Raw genomic sequence first — 20,137 nt, 5'->3', positions numbered from 1 at the left:
AAGTCAAATCTAATTGTCAATCTTTTCTCGATCTTAATAGTTCCTTATAAATTTGTCTCTTTTGTTTTTTTTATTGCGCCATTTCTATTTATGAATGAATAATTACGTCTTTTTTTGGTTTGTTGTTCATTAAAGTTTTTTGACAATCGTTCATTTTAATTAATTTTAAACTCAAATTATTTTGAAAAAAAGAATACATTTAATCTTAATTATATTTACTTAAGACTAATAAACTATCAGTACTAGTTAGCTAGCTTATTTGGTTAGTTTATAAGCTAGTTTGACCAACACAAACATATTTCATAAAAAGCTACAAACTTGTTTAACTAACTTATACTTTATAACTTATTTAATTTTCTTTCATTATTATCTTTATATTTTAATATATGATTTTTTAAATTTTTTACCCATTATTATGTGTTTTTAATTTTATAAAGAAAATTAATACAGTACTTTTAGTATTTATTGAGTTAAATTTTTATTTTTTTACATAATCTAAATTAAAAAAAATCTAACATTACAAATTGAAGTAATCAATGTTTTATTACATGATGATTATAAACATTATAAGTAATAAAAATTGTAAAAAAGAACTTGAAACATTAAATTTTAATAAGAACTTATATAATTATTTAAAAGATCTAAATTATAATTACAAAATAATATATTATTTTAGAAAAAATATAATTATTTTCTTATATAATTTTATATTTATTAATTAGTTTATCTACTAATTTTACTAAATATTTCAAGTTAATGAAGTAGTTTAGCAACTCACATTATAAATGACAAACTTATAAGTTAACAATCAAAACCAATTTTTAGAGACCAAAATAATTAGTTGCAATTGTAACTAAATTAGAGATCATTTTAGAAACTAAAAAAAAATTTGATTGCTAAATTAGTTTCTATTATGGTTAAATAGTTTTTAAATTGGTATCTAATTAACAACCAATGTTTTTGCTACCAAATTTAGAAACTAAACAATTGGTAGTTAAAATCTTGGTTGCTAATTAAATACCAATTTAAAAACTATTTAACAATAATAGAAACTAATTTAAAAATAAAATAAAAATTAATTTCTAAAATGGTCTCTAATTTAATTACTATTGCAACTAATTATTTTGGTCTCTAATTTAATTACTATTGCAACTAATTATTTTGGTCTCTAAAAATTGATTTCTCTTTCTAAACTTTTTTAGTGACTATTTTATGAGTTAAAAACTAGTTTTTTTTTTCAAATAGACTCTCTATCAACAATTAAAATTTCTCTATAAGACTGAATATATAAATATGCTTCTTAGGATCTAGTTATTTTATTAAAAATTATTACTTTCAATAAGTTTTTGAAGTTATTTTTCATCTTTAATTCACCCATATTGAAAATCCTTATTATTGTTAATTTAAATACAAAACAACAAATTATATTAATTTTTGGTTGAATATGTTATATAAAATCGTAATTCAAATTTCATAGGATTTTCAAAAGTTTCACATGCATGCATCGCATGAGATCAGAATGTGTCGTCCAGCACTAAGAAAGTGGAAACAAAATATCAATCTTAACAATTATGGGACGCCAGAAAGTAACACCCAATGAACAATGACCAACAAAAAGCAAAGCAAAAACATGTTTGCATATTAAGAATCATATCCTAGGAATTTGGAAAAAAATCTCTGCAACTTAACTCCTGTACATTATTCTGTATTAGTTGATGTAGAAAATTTTAATCATTAATAACAAATCAGTTGTTCATATTTTAAAATGGAAATATCACATGTATGACTAACTTATAATGTATAAATGAGATGAGATGCAAATTTTCTCAATCTGTTAAATTGAATTAAATTTAAATTTTTTTTTATAAAATACTATTACAACTTATTAATATTTATTTTAATGAGCTTTGGTAATCCTATGGAAATATTGATTTACAGATGATAATTATAGATTATGTTCTACCTAAATTAAATTAAAATTAAAATTAAAATTATTGACATTTGTTTTTAATAACTTTAGAGCTAATTAGATGAAAGATTGTTATTATAAAGTGAACTTTAAACTTAACTCAACTCAATGGGGTGAGGTTGGCACCCACTTATATACAATGAATTGTCATAATTTTTAGTCGATGTGGGATCTCCAACACACGAGCTGCTGTCACACTCTCGGCGTGAGGGGTGTGTTGGAGATCTCACATTGACTAGAGATGAGGACAATTCATTGTATATAAGTGGGTGCAAACCTCAACTTCATCAGCCGGTTTTATGGGGGGTTGGGTTAGGCTTAAAGTCTATTTCGTAATAATTGTTTTATTATTTTATTTTTAAATTATGAAATATTAAAATTAAGAATCAATTAAATAAAGAATGAAAAAAAACTAATTAGCTTAAAAACATTAATTGTTTATATTTTACATGAAAAATAAACCGTTTTGATGGAACTAGTACTGTGTTGTCTGCTGATTCAGGAGATCGAATAGGTCATAAATAATTGAAGTATTGGTAAAAAAATCAACATTTTTTTAAATTTTTTATAATAAGAATATGTATAAAGTAGAGAATACAAGAGAAAAAGAACAAATTGCACATGTAGGAAACTATGAATACACGGGTACCAAATCACATTCACCTACCCATGCTTTTGATAGTCTTAATTAAGCACCATATGCCAAATATTAGTTTTGTTATGTATACTTATTTTTAGTTTATATTTTTTATGAGTATATTTTTGTATACTATAAATATAAAGATTCTATATTATCAATGAAAAATGATGTTAGATCTAATTTTTAAAATAATAATTATAAATAAATTTATCATAATTTTTTAGCATATACATAATCAATACAACCTCTAGAAGATCTTAGAGTATCTTGTTTCTTAGGTTGAAATGCCTTTTCCTCATTTTCTTTTAAGGTGTATTTGTCTTTGACCAATGAAGGATTTCTCCAAATATACTCTTTGCTAAAATTAGTTAAGGAGTAAAAGAAATCATAAATGTGTAATATAAATATGTATTGGTTAGAAAAATACATGGTCAAAAGGTCGAGAGGATGAAAGATAGAGAGTTCGAAAGACCGTTATCATATTAAAGATAGTAAAATTAAAAAAAATAAAATAAAACAATTTTAATATTGTATCAAGTCTAATGAATAAGCTCAAAACATTAAAAAATATATTTAGTAATTGTAAGGTATAAAAAGTAAAAACCCAATAAAATGAATAAAGTCCAATAACGAGCATTATAGGTGACATGATTAACACGTAACTAGAGTCTTTTTTATGAATTATAACTTAATCCAACTGATTTTGACTTTATCATCAGATAACCTTACAGGTACATCCACCCAACCGAGAGAGACAAAGAAAAGGGTTAGTCACTCATGGTGGCTATTACAAGCATGGACAACAAGAAAAGAATATCCTAAGCCTTTCTCCTTGACGACTAACTCCTTTAGGGTTTCCTTCCTTTCTATTCTTCCAATGTTGCCTAGGATTATGCATCACACTTTCTATTTAACCTAATTGGACTTGGGTTAAGTGATATCTCGCTTAAGCAAGTTTTACGAGAAAAAGCTCAACTTTACTAGAGTGAACTTGCTTAAGCGAGCCTTGAGCGAATTTTCAATGCTCCACTTTATCTTTTCTTCTTGTCTTCAATTTGTCCATTCTCCTTTAGCCCATTTACCTCCATTTTCTCCTAGATTCATGAAATTAACACAAATTTGGAAATAAATCGCCCATATTCATCTTATAATTCAAAAATATGTAAAAAGGTTAAAATTCCTAAATTAGAGGTTAAATTATAATTATTTTGTCAATTAAAGTCCATAAGTGCCTATCTTTTTGTATGAAATATTACTGGATTATGGTATTTATCAGTTACTTAGTAAGGGGATGAGATCAATATTCGTTAATTAAGGCACATTGATCAAGTTGAAAAAGCTAAAAAAAGAGTCATTGAATTTAGGTAGCTCTTTAAGAGAAGTCGTTGATGTTAATACCCTGCTCAATAATAAAAATAAAGAATTAGAGTGGAAGTGTGAACAATTTTCACAGACTTGTTGGTTGATTGTAGAGAGGTGACATTTTTTTAAAGAGGCATAGAAAAGACTTAAGTTTGATAATGAATCTCTTGAGCAAAACTAGATGACTTCCCTTACTTATCATGGCGAGTAGGATGTTGAGTAGGATGAGTAAAGAGAGAAGTTAGAAGCCAAAATGTTGGAAGATCAAATAAATGCCTTAAATCAACATGAGGAAGGTTTTCAAAAGTAACTTTGATTAGCTACTTTCTTTTACAACATCCTTGGACTTGGTTTCAGAAGTCCTTTAGTTCCTCCATTAACATAAACTTGACGATTTTGCACTTTAACTCATCTAAGTTTTCTTACATATACTATCGCCAAATGACCCTAGGGCTCAACACGCTTCCTTTTAAGGGCTCAAACAACAAGGTTGTTTCCTAGACATGGTTCTTTAGTGTTTCTTTTAGTTGTTGTCACTTGTTCTTCGTTATGTTTTTTTTCATATCACTGGTCTTTCTTGAAAATTTTACTCAACTTCAGGGTGGGTGCTCAATATTTTTACAAAGGATGAGATGACATTCTTTTAAAGTCAAAATGTCTTTGACTGTTAAGGAGTGTCTGCTAAAATGTTTTAAAGTTATTTATATTACTACAAGTTAACTTTTTATTTGAATGAGTTTGTTTGTGACCCTAATGTCAACCTAACTACCTATTTAATTAATCAAACATTTGAATCTTAATTAAAAAAATCAGTGATATATTTTGAGTAATCAAGATTTATTGAGTATTCGTACCATACCCATTAAAAATATACCTTAAATTAATGGGAATAACTTCTTTATTGTGCACAAAACATTTTCTTTAAATAAGACAATGCATCATACATTAAAAACAAACAGACAAACACATGAGAAAAAAAATGTTATGAATAAAAACAATAAATACCCCAGCCATTATAAATTCCTTGTAATGGGAAGCAACAACTGTCGCTTGCTCAAACTTTCCAAATTGAAATTGTTTTCAAAATCGCAAAATCATGTCGTTTCTGCGTTAAATGTAGAAGCTTCTCTCTCTTTTTCCTGCACCTCCAGTTCCCACGTTATTTGGTGACCAAAAATAGAACAAATAACGCGTGGTGTACAATGTCTACAAACAGAGTGGTTTCTAGAATAGCTCGGAATTAATGGGTAAAAAGCTTCATAAATAGAAACTATAGAAATTTTTCTTTCGAAAGGAAATAAGCATTTACAGTGGGACAAGCTTCATAGGTCTACCTATACTCAACAATATAGTTTCTCTCAGTTGAAAAATATTTGAGATTAGTCAACCGAAAGGCATTCAAAGAAAGTTACAGCAGCTTTCAATAAAAGTTGGTATTGAATTGAACTTTCTCTAAGGATGTCCCAACTGTGTTTTAATTACTGCAAATTTAAGCGTTTTGAGAAGTTGAAATAAGTCAGCATTTGTTCAAGTAAAACTATATTAGATAAGAAATTCCCTTCCAATGGAGCAAAGTGCAAACCAGTTTTTCATAGGACACGTTGAGTGTAAACTGAGAGAGCTTCTTAAATGCTGAATTAAAATCAAACTTCAATGGAAAACAAGAAGCAAAAATTGTAACTGGAGAATTAAATGAAACAGTCATCCATTAATAAACAATCAAATCAGTCGCTAGTTTATCTCACGGTACAAGATATCGTGATGGTCAGAGAAAGAACAGAAAAGAAAAACATCATAAAGAACATTTTTACAACTAATGTTCTTGTCCTAATCCTTGTAGGATCTTATGCTAATCTGGGAGGAAATTCTGCCAATATTATACAGGGTCACTGGGTGCAAACCTGTGAAGAATATTATTCATCAAATTTCAGAACAGCTGAAGGTGGCCTGAAATCATAAAAAAAAGAACACCATTAGCTTTTCATTGTTACATCATATATGCTAGGCATAGCTCGGATTATGATGAAAGTGAAAAGATTAGAGATCTGCGAGTGATCTTAGAATCGTACCTGTATCCAGTATGAGTTCTGAAACAAGAGTTGGGTGACATATTTTATGCTGGCACCCAACAACTTGAAGCATACAAAATGCGACCCTTCCAACCTTGAAGCATCCAGCCGCCGTCTTCATCAAAGACAAAATCCTTGTGGTACCATTCCCTTAACTTGCCTCTAAATTTGGCCATTAACTCCTTGTCCAGTGGGAGCTGCCTAAAACCAGCTCTAGTATTCCTAACCTGCCATTGTTTGTATGTCTCTGGCCTCTCAACCCTCTCAAGAGCTTCACATGCTACAACATTCATGATCTCCCGACCAAAAAATTCTCTCTCAAGCATCAACCTCCATTCATTTTCACGGGATATGAGAGTATCAAACATATCATAAATTGAAGAATAATGGAACAGTGCCTCCTTGAAGCGCGTGACAAAGAAAGGGGCATTATAAGATCCATTTACCACGGCGTCAACAAAAATATGCGGATTCATCTTCCTGATTAAATTCAGAACAGCATTTTTGGGACTGCTCACTTCAATTGATTCATCAAGCAAATTCTTAAACCTCACCAGACAGTTCACAGCAAGCACCTCGTTGCTCTCAATCTTAAGGTCTTCAATTTGAATGGTTTCCCAGTTTCTAGATGGTATCGCCTTGTACTCAAAGGGAACATTGAATCGCTTGCAATACTTAGCTAGACGACGACCAGTCTCCTCGATTCTGTCAGATGGGCGAAAGCCGGGTTGGGGATACTCTATTCCTGTGATGCGCAGCTTGGGAGGCCCTCCAACTCTACTTGATAAAAACTTGATAAGAATTGGCCACTGAAAACCATACAAGATACCAAAGTCAATAATATGAAGAGTTTCTGCCTTTTCTGCTGTTTTAATAATCATTTTATTTGCAAAGAAATGTGCAAATTTCTTGAAAGGGCAGGCAGATATGAAAACTTGGTAAGCTTTCAGGTAATCAGTAGTAGTGAATTTCTTGTGGCTCATATAAAATATCTGTGTGCCAGTTCCAGCACCAACCAAGCGAGCCTCCAAAGCATTGGCCACATAATGAGCCAACCTTTGTGAGGCATCACCCAAGGCAGAAGAATGCTGCCTAATCTGCTTCAATAGTTCATTAGCAGTCCTGTTGTTACTGGCAGACACAGCTTGCGCACACAGAACCAAAAGGGTCCTCAAATCCACTGTTTCCTTCTTCTTCCCTTGCCTCTTGGAACGAACCTTCCCTCCATCAACCGGTTGATCTCTCAGCTTTGCGTTACTATCTCCCACTGCCACAGATACATTCTTCTCAACACACAGTGGAACATTTTCAACACTAAGCAACACCTTATCAAATATTTCAGATATTTCATTCTCCTCATCAACACAAACCTCGGAGTGTTTGTTGCTTCTTCCTTCTTCTTCATCTTGGCGCGCGTGATTCTTTCTACTCTTCTCCCCAATTAAATTCTCCCGCTTCACAGTTAAGTCCCCTCCTACCTTTGGTTCCGCAGAAACCGTGGTGCTCTCGAACCCAGTGAAAAGCTGAGCTCTCTGAGGAAGAAACTTACTAGCCTCCTCCAACCCTCTCCTAAACTGCAACATAGATTCTGCATCGCTGAAAATATTTTCAGCCAAGAGCTTGCTCACAGAAGAATCCAAATCCAGGGTTCCCTCGTTGATTTTAGTCAAAGCAGACGGAGGAACAAAGAAAGAGGGCGCGTGGGTAGAGGAATGCAAAGCATCGCCACCGCCAGAAACAGGTGTATTGGGCGAAGAAGGCTTAAAGTCGTGAGAATTGGCTGAATCAGTAGTGGAATTGGAAGAATTACCATCGGGGCTCTCAAGCGGGTGCTGATTCGGGGAAAGAGGCAGTGGCGGTTCCAATTCCAAAGCATCATAGAAGGATTTCTCGGTGTGTTGCAGAGTCAAAGGGTCATAGCACATGCACGGTTTCTGTTCAAAGTTCTCTTCCATGAGAATTTGACTTATGAACTTGAAGGTTTCTGAAAAGTCAGTGTCTTCCTCAACCGTAGCCGCCACAGCGGCGGAGGCGGAGGAGGATGAAACAAGCGGGTCGGAGTCTAGGATTGTGTTCGGAAAAAACCCAGGTGGGCCCACATCGGACTGAAAGGAAAAAGGATCAGTGACGAGGTCGGTGTAGTGTCCATTGAGATCCCACTCATCAAAGTCGTAGCCGCTCATGACGGTGTTTGGATCCATAGAAGCTTCTTAAAGGATAACAGAAACGCAGAAGAAGCTGCCGGAATTTTAAACGGAGCAAACAAAAACTATAACATGAATTATGCGCATGAAAAATACTATAACATAAGAGAATAAAAAACACAAACCCCTGAAAGAGAGAGATTGTGACAGAGCATGAATTATGAACGTTGCAACTCTTGGGGAGAAACTGGGAGAAGAGAAAAAGGAGATGGAAGCTGGCATAAGAAAACAAACTCAGCAGTTTTCGGTGAAGTGGTGTTTATATACTCTCAACTATAAATAATAAAAAAATAATCAATTTTAATTTCAGACCTAAATTCCCATTATTCAACTCTTAAACCAAAATATTATACGTTGAAAAGACAATTATGTAAGCAAATATAAAAATGCATGTCTTTATTTCAACAATTCCAAAAATTAGTACATTGATTAGTCGTTAATATCTTAATTATGCCTTTTATGTTAGTGTGGGACGATGAATGATATTTAATAATTTCATGGTATATGATAGTTTATAATTAAAAATATTTTCACTGTGAGTAGTTTATAATTTAAATTCTCATTCTGCACAAAAATATAGGACAAATTAAATCCGTTGATATTTCAACCACCGAAAAATTTTAGTGTTTTCTATTTTGTCTTTTCCTTTGATATTTTCAATTAATTTGAAATTAAAAAAATGTCGGAAAAGTGATTTCTAATTAACAATATGTATTTAGTAACATGTTATCTATAAATTTAATGGTACAAATTTGTATATACTACACGAATCTATATATTATATAATTATAAATTATATAAATTAATAATAAAAATTTATGTACATAAATATGTTTTAATTTTTTTAACAGAAATATGTTTTTCATGGTTGATTCAAAAAGATTATAACCATACTAAATATTTATATAATAAATTTGAGTTGGTAAAAAATTAATATATTTTTTTAAAAAAATTGTGTTAGAATAAAGCTAGAATTATTAAAAATTCAATAAATATTTTTTGAATTAAACACTTTACCGATACATATTCTATGAGTGTCGGTGTTCAATACATGTGTCCGACACGAACACACTATTTAAGAGGAGGGTGAGAGTGTCCTAGGTTCAAATTGATCTTCTGCGCCGTTTTATACTTAAACGTGTAATGTTTTAATCTCAATATGTACGGTTTTAATAATAATAAAAAAAATCCTAACATTGAAATCTCGGGTAAGAGTGCGTTTTAAAGAGTGTATACGTACTCTCATAATAAATATTAATTTGGTGTTAGAAGAATATATATTGAGAATAAAAGAGATTTTAAATGAATCATTTTCAAAGTGTATTATTTACTTGTTTTAGTAACTAATATTTTATTTTTTGAAAGAAATTAAATAGTTAATAAATATAACAATACTTATGAGTGTTAACAATAAAAAATTGAGATTCATTTAAAAAAAAATAACATTATAATTGTTTCAAATTTATAGAGATAATACCACCCGATCAATCATTGTATTTTAAGTATTATTTCTTTTAAAACTCAGAACTCCATCATGTTTTTATTTTTAAAAGACCTATTAATATATTAATAGATGAATGTGTATTTAAATTGTTGTTATCTCGATTCTTAAGTTATGTAATATAAGATTATTATATGAATAAAATAATAGCATTACACCTTTTCTTTTGAAAGCAAAGTATTTTTCATTGTCCTATACTTAAACATTAAAAAAAAAGGTAGTTGTTAATAAAATGAAGGAAGGTGTTGTTTGCCCCCATCTTGCTTGATGCTGTTAATGGTATGATTATTGAGTCTTCCATTAATGATTGTGTTGTGTTAATGGAAGGTGGCTATTATGTAGCTAATGAGGTATTATCACACCTAATAACAAACGTGTCTTATGTATATGTCATTGTCAATGTCTGAAAGGAATCTGAAGTTCCTAACCCTATCTCCAATCACAAAATCATCAAAACAGGAAAACAAATATAATCTCAGCCAATCCATGTGTTGAGTTGAGTTATTTTGGTCCTCAATGACTGTAATATTTTTAATTAGGAAAACGAAAGTGATATCTCAATATAATTAGCTGTTTTAGAAGTTGAAACAGCAAAAAGAGACGTACCTAAGATAAAGAGTGACAAATATAAGATAAATGTTGAAATTCTCCTAGTCAACTTCGCTATTAAACTCTTGTTAATTCCAATTAAGCATGTGTAGCATGAACAGTTAATCGAGTTACTGTTGTTTTATTAGATGGCATCATCAAGGAGTCACTGAATTGTTCAATTTTACTTGGTCGTCAAGGTTTCAAACTTTCTTAACCCTCAGAAAATAATCGATAAACCTTGATAAGAAAGCAAGTCTTTATTTAAGATCAGACATGTAAATTTTTATGTTATAATGTTAGAATTTTTTCAGAGTTTTGTTGGGAATCCATCTACAAAAAAAATTCAGTTTAGTTTATATTATGTGGAAATCTTATTTTATAAAAATAGATTTTAGATCTAATTTAATTTTATAAAATATAAAATTTAATTTATGATACTCAACCATGTAAGTACCCACCCGTGACATTCATTGATGGTAGGTAAAAATGGTGATAATGCAGATTGAATTGTATTTTGTTTGTTGATCCATTTAAATCTGTTCTTCATAACTCGCAGGCGGATGCATCAATAAATTTTGTTTGTTTTTTAAGTTTGTTTGAGTGGGAGAAGACTCAGGTTTGACAACTTTTTGTGCAGATTCAAGGGATAAGTCTTGTCTCGGATTTTGGTGATAAGTGGTCTTGAAAAAGTGGTAAATCTATTGAGTTTTCGGTTAATTTTGCTTACAGTGTGTTTCGGGGAGAAAGTGATGGTGCGCTTTGGAGTTTTTACAATATTTGTTTGGAACATTAAGGCTTTGCCTGCAACCCAGGTTATGGCTTGGAGAGTGTTGGAAAACAAGATTGCTACTAAAGTTAATTTGGCACGATGTGGGGTGGTGCTCGAAAGTATTATTTGTTGTTTGTGTGGATTAAAAGAGGAGTCTACTAATAATTTGTTTTTCGACTATAGAATAGCATGGTTAGTGTGAATTCAGTGCTTCTCGTCCCATTGATCCCTTTGCACATTTCATTCAGTTTTCTTTTTGTAATGCACTTGAGTCTATCAACTTTGTTATGAGGAGTGTGTGGATCTTGGTGGTTAGAGAGATTTGGTGTCATAGGAATAAGGTCATCTTCAATGGCGGTGTGGTGGATCATTCTGAAATCTTCTCTCTGACTCAATTGAAGACTTGGTCTTGAGTTACTTCTAAAGTTTTCTTTGCTTGCTTCTCTTTCTCTGACTGGTGTCTTGCTCCCTTATCTTGTCTGTTTCTGTTTTAGGTAGGCATAACTTTATCTTTTGTTGGACGGTTTGGGTTGGGTGGTGTGTTGTCTGTCGGTGAAGTTGGGTTGGATTTTATGCTTTGGTAATCCTTGTTTTATTTGTGTGGAGTGTTGAACCTGTTGGTTTATGTAGTCTCAAGTTGGTTTAGTACGTTGGTTTCTTTTAGTTCTTTGTTTCTTTTGTTAGGTGTTGAATTTCCTTTCTAGGGTGGGGTGGGTTGAAAGGGAAAATGTGTTTTATTTTCATGATTTGTATAAGGGTTTGACCACCCGTAATTCTATTTATTAATTCTTTCTTGCTGATAAAAAAAACTCTTCACAAATAAAGATGTAGAGATATATCCCTTATTTGGATTCATGTTTTTGTGGAGAAAAGAAAGAGTGAATATAAGTGTGAACAATAAATCTTTTCTCCTCTTAAAATGAAGAGAATTAAAGGAAAATTTAACATTTGTTTTTCTTCTTCCAAATTTACCTTTTTTATTTTAGAATTTCAGGTTTTTCTTTTATATTTTTCATTAATTAAAAATAGACTTCATTATAAATATTAGTTATTAAATAAATTTAACTAACACAAATATTTTAATAAAATAAAATAAAATTCAAATACAAAAATATATAATTATTTATAATAAACAAATTATTTAATAATAAGTATTATTATGAATATAATAATATTATTTACATTTAATAAAACATAATTTTTACATTTATGAATATTAAAATTATTTATTTTTATATAAAAATTTACAAATTTTATATATATTTAAAATTTTACATGTAAATTATTTTTCGTCAAATAACTCATTTTATTTTTTGAAATTAATTATTCAACTATATTAGATTATACTATTAATAATTTTAATTCATCTAAATTGAGACAAAAATCCATAATATTTAATTATTTTAATTTTTATAAAGACAAAGGTAAATTTGTAATCTTACACTTTACATTTTTAAATTAAATAAAATACACTCACAACCATTAAATGATTCTAAAACTTCAATAAACATTCTTCTTTAATCCACTCTAATATATCTCAATCCAAACATACTCACTTTCTTCGTACTTTTTCACTCATCGTCGTATATTCATCCTCCTAAATCATTACACGTTCACTTGTGAATCCAAACATAATTTAATATCATGTGAATTTGAATGTTGAAAATTAATGAGTAGTCTAGTCTAAAGATGTTGGATTGATGGTGTAGAAAAGGTAGATGTGGCATGAGGCATGTGAGGTGTGGTTGAGGAACATATGTTGAAAGTGAATGAATGGTAGGAAGAATAGTAATGGGCAATTAGTGCCTTATCTCTCCTATTTATTGGGAGAATGGAGTTTGCAGCTGAATTCTCATTTGCCAAATTGATCTCATAAATAAATACTGAATCTCATGTGAGACTCTCAAATAATGTTTCCAACTGTAATATCAATAGTAATGTTGTTATGAGGTCCCATTGATCCAAGAGACTGCAATAATTGGCTTCTCAACTTTTGTTTGTTTGGTTTGAGATCCAACTATAATGGAAAATGATAGTTTAAATTTTTTTTAAATTGTATATAATTTTTTATATGATGAATTTTAAAATAAATATATAATAAAAAATAATTTTAAAATTAAATAATATTAAGAATTATAATATTAAGAATTATAATATAATTGTATAAAAAATATGGACCCAACTATAATTAGCAATTTTCTGTCTAGGGGTTTGTTGCTTAGGGTGTTGGGCCCTTTTCTCAGGTTTTCTTTCTCATAAAAAGAGACAGGTGTCATATCATAACCAATCCAATAGTAAATTCCTCTTCACTGTTTTTATATCTTACTGTAACTAATATAACTCTATGCTATATCATTATTTATGATTATTTTTTATTTTCTTACAAATCTTATTTAAAATATTTATCAAACTAAAAGCTATCGCTATAGTTTATTACTGAATATTCATGCGAGTTTTATAAATCCCACTCAATTTCTTTCTTTCTTTTATTTAGATCTTGTTTGGTTTAATTCAAATAAAAAATATTTTCCTAATATATTATTTTTATTACTATTCCTAATATTAACACATTCACTTCAAATTTAAATTCCTCATAATATTATCATATTAAATTTAAATCTAATATATATATATTAAATAAATTTTCAGTGTCTAATAAATTTATGAATTTTACTCTCTTTTTTCATAAATTCTTTCTTTACATTGATACTAATTTTTTATTTTTATTTTGTGAAGTTATGTTATGTTTATGTGGTCATTAACTATAACTAGTAGTATCGTCAAATGCTTTATTGAATTTGAAAAATGATACATTCATAATCTTGTTTTAGGATATAATTCTCTTTTTTTTTTCTAAAAATTTCAAATTTTTTTTTATAAAATGACAAAAATACCCCTTTTTATATCATTAATTAGAAGTTGTATAGTGGAGCAGGGTGTCAATATATCATTGCTCATTGAATTTAATACACTGAGTTAGTTGTCTACAAGTTTCTAGTATTGAATGTGGTGTATATGTTTTTTTTAGTTAAACATGACAATCCGTGTTTTCTTTGCATTTGTGGATTTATATTTTTTATTTTTATTATATATATATTATTGTTACAGTAAAAATATATTAAATAAATTTAAATTTATAATACAATGAACATAATTATATTAAAACAATTATGTTATTTATTTCAATCTCAATACTTGTAAATCATTAATTTTGATTTTTACTAATATAAAACTAAAAAAGAGGAATATAATAAGAAAAAAATAAGATGAGAAATTCTAGTAACAAAATCTAAGAAAATATTTATTTTCTAATTTCTTTCTTCTTCTCTTAAGAATATCATTTAGATTTGTTACTAATATAAAATTAAAAAAGATGAATATAATAATGAAAATAAGAGAATAATAAGATGAGAAACTCTAGTAACAAACCCTAAGAAAATATTTATTTTCTAATCCATTTCATCTTCTCCGCAACAATGTCCTTTTGATTTGTTACTAATATAAAACTAAAAAAGAGGAATATAATAATGAAAATAAAAATAAGATGGGAAACTCCACTAAGAAACCCTAAGAAAATATCTATTTTCTAATCTATTTTCTCTTCTCCGTAAGAATTTTGTATTCAGAACCATTTATCCTCCCCATCGACTACCTGTGCAAAAAAATATGAATGTTCTGTATTTAAGTAACGATTTGGAATATTATGCTTCTCTATCTTTATCCTTTTTTTTGCCTCAACTTGCTGTACAAAAATAAAAAGTAGAGTAAAAGAAAAAAAATGAGGAGCATTAAAACTTGAACAATCAGAATCTATACAACCTGTATTGATTGATCAGACAAAAATAAACGATAATAGAAATACCTTTAGATTGGCTAGAATAAAAAAAAACAAGCTTTTGTGGTTTACATTTCCTTTTTGATGTTTCTTTTTGTTCTTTGATCCGTTTTCGTCTCTTCTTCTCACACTTCACCTATTAAGTGCACGTCTCTCAAAAAATTTCTTTTAAATTTAATATTAACTCATTTTTCTTAGTTTTAAATTTAAGTAATTATAAAATGACGAAATAACCAAAATAAAATAATAAATTATTAATATAAGGATAAAATAAGAACAAATTTGTGTACAATAGAAAACTTTTAAAATGGAAATCCCCTTTATATATAGGTATGGATTACAAAGTGTTTTTTTTATTATGGTAGAAATGACAATTTATAAATTAGAGTCTTATTTATACGTTAAATTATATACACAATTACATAATAATTGTATTTTGTATTTTGGTGGTTTTGTTATGATTAATACATATTAACTTGTTATTTTTTTTTTATAAGATTGCTAACTTATATTCTTGAAAATAATTAATTTTCAAGATATTAGAATATAAGATAGATGTATAACTATCAAATTTAGAATTTATCATTAATTAAGTAGATAGATGATTCCTCTTATTAGAATATAAGATAGATGTATAACTTTATCAAATTTAGAATTTATCATTAATTAAGTAGATAGATAATTCCTCTTAAGTCCCTTACTTATGAAGAAGAAAGAATTTTATTAAGCTATAAAACTTATGGAGATATGACTCAATAAGAAGTTCAGGTTTTTAAAAAGACTTAACATGTTACAAGTTGAAATATGACTGATCCGGTCGGTCATCGGTAGTCGATGACGTCAGCAAAAGATAACCATGTGGATCACTCGCAGGGTGACACGTGGACCAGGTGACAGATAGATCAGGGTGAACGTGATCGGTTGTCACTAACCAAGTGACCACCGACAGATCAGGCGGCAGAGAAGTCAGGGGACAGATCACCCAGAACGGTGATCGGTGGTCAGTAACCAAGTGGCCACCAACAGACCAGTTCCCAGATGAACGCCTGGGGCCAGAACGCGAGAAGCAATAGAGCACTGATCAGTCATCGGGTGCATGGTCATCGGGGTCTCGTGTTACACGCAGTTAAACTGGGACTGAGGTTCCCAGCGAGAGCGTTACGGACCTCGCATAAGCACATATCAGGGAATCGCGCACGAGAGTGGCCCGAGGGAGCTAGTAAACCGATCAGTGATTGGTGATTCCCTCAACCCATTACGTGTGTGAAGGGTAAGCCGTCTACGCAGAGAGCCACGCTTGGTGAGTGTGCCTAGACCAGCCACACCTGGCGTTCTCCTGAGAATATGCGATTTACCCAGTTGGAAGAAATATGCTAAGTTACTCCGCAAGGGAATAACTTAGCGCACAAAGAGAAGCGCTAGAGCCCTTCAAGTAGTGACACGTGTAGGGTCAGATGTGAGTCGCATGCCTCCACGTGTCACCATCTGAGAAGGGCGCGGTCCAGATAAAGGTGCACTCCGTACCGCCAAAGGTACAGACAAGCGCAGTCAAGCGCAGAGACGCGCGGACACGCACAGACACCCACGCTCTACTGATTCTGGAGGTACGTTGTCTCAGAAAGGCATAACAGGGTTCTGACACATGCCAGAGGAGCATAACAAAATTCTGTTAGGCCCAGATACAGAGGGAGGCATAAGAGAGGATCAGGGGGAGATTCAGGGGAGGAAGGAGAACGGAGAGAGCAAGAGTTTTTCACACACACTACTAGTTTTCCCATTTGGTGGTTCTGTGATCTAACTTGATCGTCGGAGTGCAAACGGCCGCTAGAGGCGCCGTCTGTGTGTTTTGCAGGTCGCGTTTGGAGATCCAAGAGAAGGTTCTGAGGGTGATTTTGCAGAGAACACAGTCGCATAGACGGGACAGAGAGTGCTACAAAGCGATTTCTCCACGTTCGAGTTGTCGGCGGGATCAATGACTTTGCGTAGCACTCAAGTTTAAAGTAACTTAGCTCATAATCCGTTATTTTTGTGATTTTGAAGTGTTTTTATAATATAACTTTTTTATTTGAGCTCATCTAGTGACAACCTAATATATGTTGTTATTTATGAGTAATCATTTCAAAAGTAATATTTAAAGGGTGACTTCTTTGTATATTCTATTGCAGGTAGAACACTTTTGACCAATGACCAGTTCAACCTTCAAGACCTCAAGAGAAAATAAAATCATACATATGCAATGGTTTACTTCTTCAAACAACCATTTTGTTTATGTTTTTTTTCTCTCCAAAACTCAACGCATATCTTATAGTGTTTTCTGAGAAAAATTTGTTTATGTTTTTTTTCTAAAGCTCAACGAACATCTTATAGTGTCTTATGAGAACTTTTTGTTATATGGTTTTTCTATAACTCCATGCACAACTAGTAATGATTTAGTTATGGCACATATTTCTTAGTAATTTCAGAAACCATTTTGGACAGACAACTTGTAGTGTTTTTGAGACCATTTTGATCATGATTTTTCTATAACTCGATGCAAAACACTTGGTTCTTCACACTTATCCTAGTCTTTTGGTTCTGCACAATAAATGCTTGCTTTATAACATACATGGTTGGATAGACGATGTTGTAGTGTAAATATTTGCCAACATATTGAAAAGAAAAGAGATAGTAAACTGGTTATATATCATGACTTAATAAATAAAATAATATTGAAAATTTATCAATATATGGAAGTAGTAAACAAACTACATATTGGCAGAAGGTTTATAATCTTGTTTTTCTTCATATGAAACAAGAAATTAGGTAGTGAAATGCAAAGAAAGTAATAGTTATGTGTAAGAGTATATTTTGTAGTTGTGCAAGGAGTACACTATGCAGGAATCCAACAAGAAGAAGCATGTAGAATTCGACCCTTCCAACCTTGTAGCACCCAATCACCATCCACCTCAAGCATGAAATTCGTGTTGTATGCATCATCTCTCCACCTTTTCTTTAATTTGTCAATGACTTTTTGATTCAAAGGAAGCAACCGAAATCCAATTCTCATGTTATGAAGCTGCCATTGCTTGTATGTTTGTGGCCTCTCCACCCTCTCACAACCTTCACAAGCTATGATGTTCATGATCTCCTGTCCAAACAACTCCTTCTCAAACATCAACCTGCTGGGATCTTCACGATCAAGGTTGCTGTCTAGCATATCAAACACTGCAGAGTAGTGAAAGAGAGCCTCTCTGAACCGTGACACAAAGAATGGAACATCATGGGAGCCGTTCACAATGCTGTGCACAAATATGTCAGGATTTGCCTTCTTAATCAACCTCAAAACACCATCCCTTGGATTGTCCAACACCACAGACTCGTCAAGTAGACGCTCCAACTGAAACATGCAGTTCACAGCTACAAATTCGTTTTTCTCTATCTTGAGGTCCTCAATTCTGATAGTGTCCCATTTTCTTGCAATAGCATTGAACTCAAAGGGAACATTGAAACGCTTGCAATAATTTTCAAGTCTACGCCCCGTCTCCAGCACCCTCTCCTCTGGCCTGAAACCTGGCTGTGGCTGATCTATCCCCGTGAAGCGTAGCTTGGGTGGTCCACCTGGACGTCTTGAAATCTCGCTGATAAGTGAAGGCCATTTGAAGCCATAGCGGATACCAAAGTCTATGATATGAATTGTTTTTGCATTCTCAGCAAGACTATAAATTGATTTGTTGGCAAACATGATTGCAATCATTTCAAACGGGCACACTGAAGCATATACATGGTAAGCTTTTATCATGTCTTTGGCAGAGATTCTTTTGGAGGATGCAACACTATAAACGTGGAAACCGGTTCCATCCAAGCATGCTTCAAGGGCATTTCCAAAGTAATGTGCAAGCCTTTGAGCAGTATCCCCTGTTGGAGAAGAATGCTGCTTAATCTGCTTTACTAGTTGCTTTGCAAATGAAGGACTATCAGAAGCAACAGCTTGTGCACAATGTATCAATAGTGTCCTCAGATCCACAACTTCCTCGCCACTTTTCCTCACCTCCCTACCAAACATGTTTGTTAATAATGTTTCATCGTTTTGGTAAAGGGCTGTGTCTGGAGGAACCCCTTTTCCTAATCCAGTGCCTAGCACCACTTTATCAAGCAACTCAGATAGCTCACTCTCATCCACGTATGCTGCTGAAGTCTTCGTGATTCTCCCATCTGCTTCATACTCTTCCTCATCCCGATTTCTCCTTCTTGACACAGACAGAAAATGGTCCCCTTCAACACTTTCTTCTGGTTCTGTCTTAACTACAACACTTGGAACCATTGTGAAAGAAGGGGAAAAGGCCGTGCTGTCCGTGTCAACAATGAATGGAGTATGTTTAGGAAGGAACCTGGTACCTTGCTCTAGACCCCTCTTGAAATGCTCTTGAAAAGCAGAATCAAGAAGGGAATTATCTAAGAATCCAAATACAGTATTCATGGAAGATTGAGTGGTGGAGGTCGAATTTGAGGGGAAAACAAAGTTATCTGGAAAGGTAAAAGTGTTTGGCAGTGCCGGGGTGTTGTGGTCAACGCTTCTCCACTGAGACTCAGCAGAGATGGAAGTACTGTTATCAGTGCTACTACCAGTACTATTATCAGAGGAGCTACCAGAGACATTTTGCTCAGAGCTCTCCTCACTAGAACTGGTGCAACTGTGAGCATGATGGTGTGCGGAAGAGGAGGAGGAGGAAGAAGGGTTGTGGTGAGTGATAACCTCATAAAATGATCTCTCTGTATATTGAAGAGCCAAGGAATCATGGAACATACTGTACTTTTCTTCTGTGTCCTCTTCCATCAGCATTTGCTTTATGTAGTCAAGGACAGCAGAGACATCACCCTCATCAAAGCAAGACTCTTCTTCATCATTAGCAATATTCATTGTGGAGGAGACTCTTCTATCCATCTATAGATTGCAAGGAGAAAATTTTTATATATAGATTATGATTATGATCATAGGCAAAAAGTGCAGTGGAATATGAAACTAAGGCCAAAGGAGGAGTTTTGATGAAGTAAAATTGACTATAGAGAGGAAATGAAAGAAAATTGCATACCAAGAGCAAAGCAATAGAAGAAATGAAGGACACTGAGAGGCAGATTCAATCTGTTTGCTGGCTTTTAAATGTGGCTGTGGAATCTGCAGAATTAGAAGATAACACCACTGTTCAATGCTGCAAATTTA

At 32.0% G+C, this 20,137-nt stretch overlaps 2 protein-coding genes across 2 annotated transcripts; both read right to left on the bottom strand.

The window, feature by feature from the left end:
* Nucleotides 1–5,659: 5,659 nt before the first annotated feature.
* On the bottom strand, nt 5,660–8,480 carry LOC137817089 (scarecrow-like protein 14). Its single transcript, XM_068620322.1, has 3 exons — nt 8,370–8,480; nt 6,041–8,278; nt 5,660–5,918 (listed from the first exon to the last, which is right to left on the bottom strand). Exon 2 carries the CDS (start codon nt 8,239–8,241, stop codon nt 6,085–6,087), a length of 2,157 nt encoding a protein of 718 aa, XP_068476423.1. The 5' UTR covers nt 8,242–8,278; nt 8,370–8,480; the 3' UTR covers nt 5,660–5,918; nt 6,041–6,084.
* A 9,124-nt stretch (nt 8,481–17,604) lies between these two features.
* LOC137817090 (scarecrow-like protein 14) lies at nt 17,605–20,094 on the bottom strand. The gene is made up of 2 exons (XM_068620323.1): nt 20,010–20,094; nt 17,605–19,861 (listed from the first exon to the last, which is right to left on the bottom strand). The coding sequence occupies exon 2, from the start codon at nt 19,859–19,861 to the stop codon at nt 17,810–17,812; it is 2,052 nt and encodes a 683-aa protein (XP_068476424.1). The 5' UTR covers nt 20,010–20,094; the 3' UTR covers nt 17,605–17,809.
* Nucleotides 20,095–20,137: the final 43 nt, after the last annotated feature.

Source organism: Phaseolus vulgaris, unplaced genomic scaffold, assembly GCF_000499845.2.
Source record: "Phaseolus vulgaris cultivar G19833 unplaced genomic scaffold, P. vulgaris v2.0 scaffold_15, whole genome shotgun sequence".
Taxonomy (NCBI): Eukaryota; Viridiplantae; Streptophyta; class Magnoliopsida; order Fabales; family Fabaceae; genus Phaseolus; species Phaseolus vulgaris.
This window is presented reverse-complemented; position numbering and strand designations above follow the sequence as displayed.

Coding starts and splice junctions, on each gene's coding strand:
- LOC137817089 (XM_068620322.1), bottom strand. CDS start 8,241: ATGGATCCAAACACCGTCATGAGCGGCTACGACTTTGATGAGTGGGAT.
- LOC137817090 (XM_068620323.1), bottom strand. CDS start 19,861: ATGGATAGAAGAGTCTCCTCCACAATGAATATTGCTAATGATGAAGAA.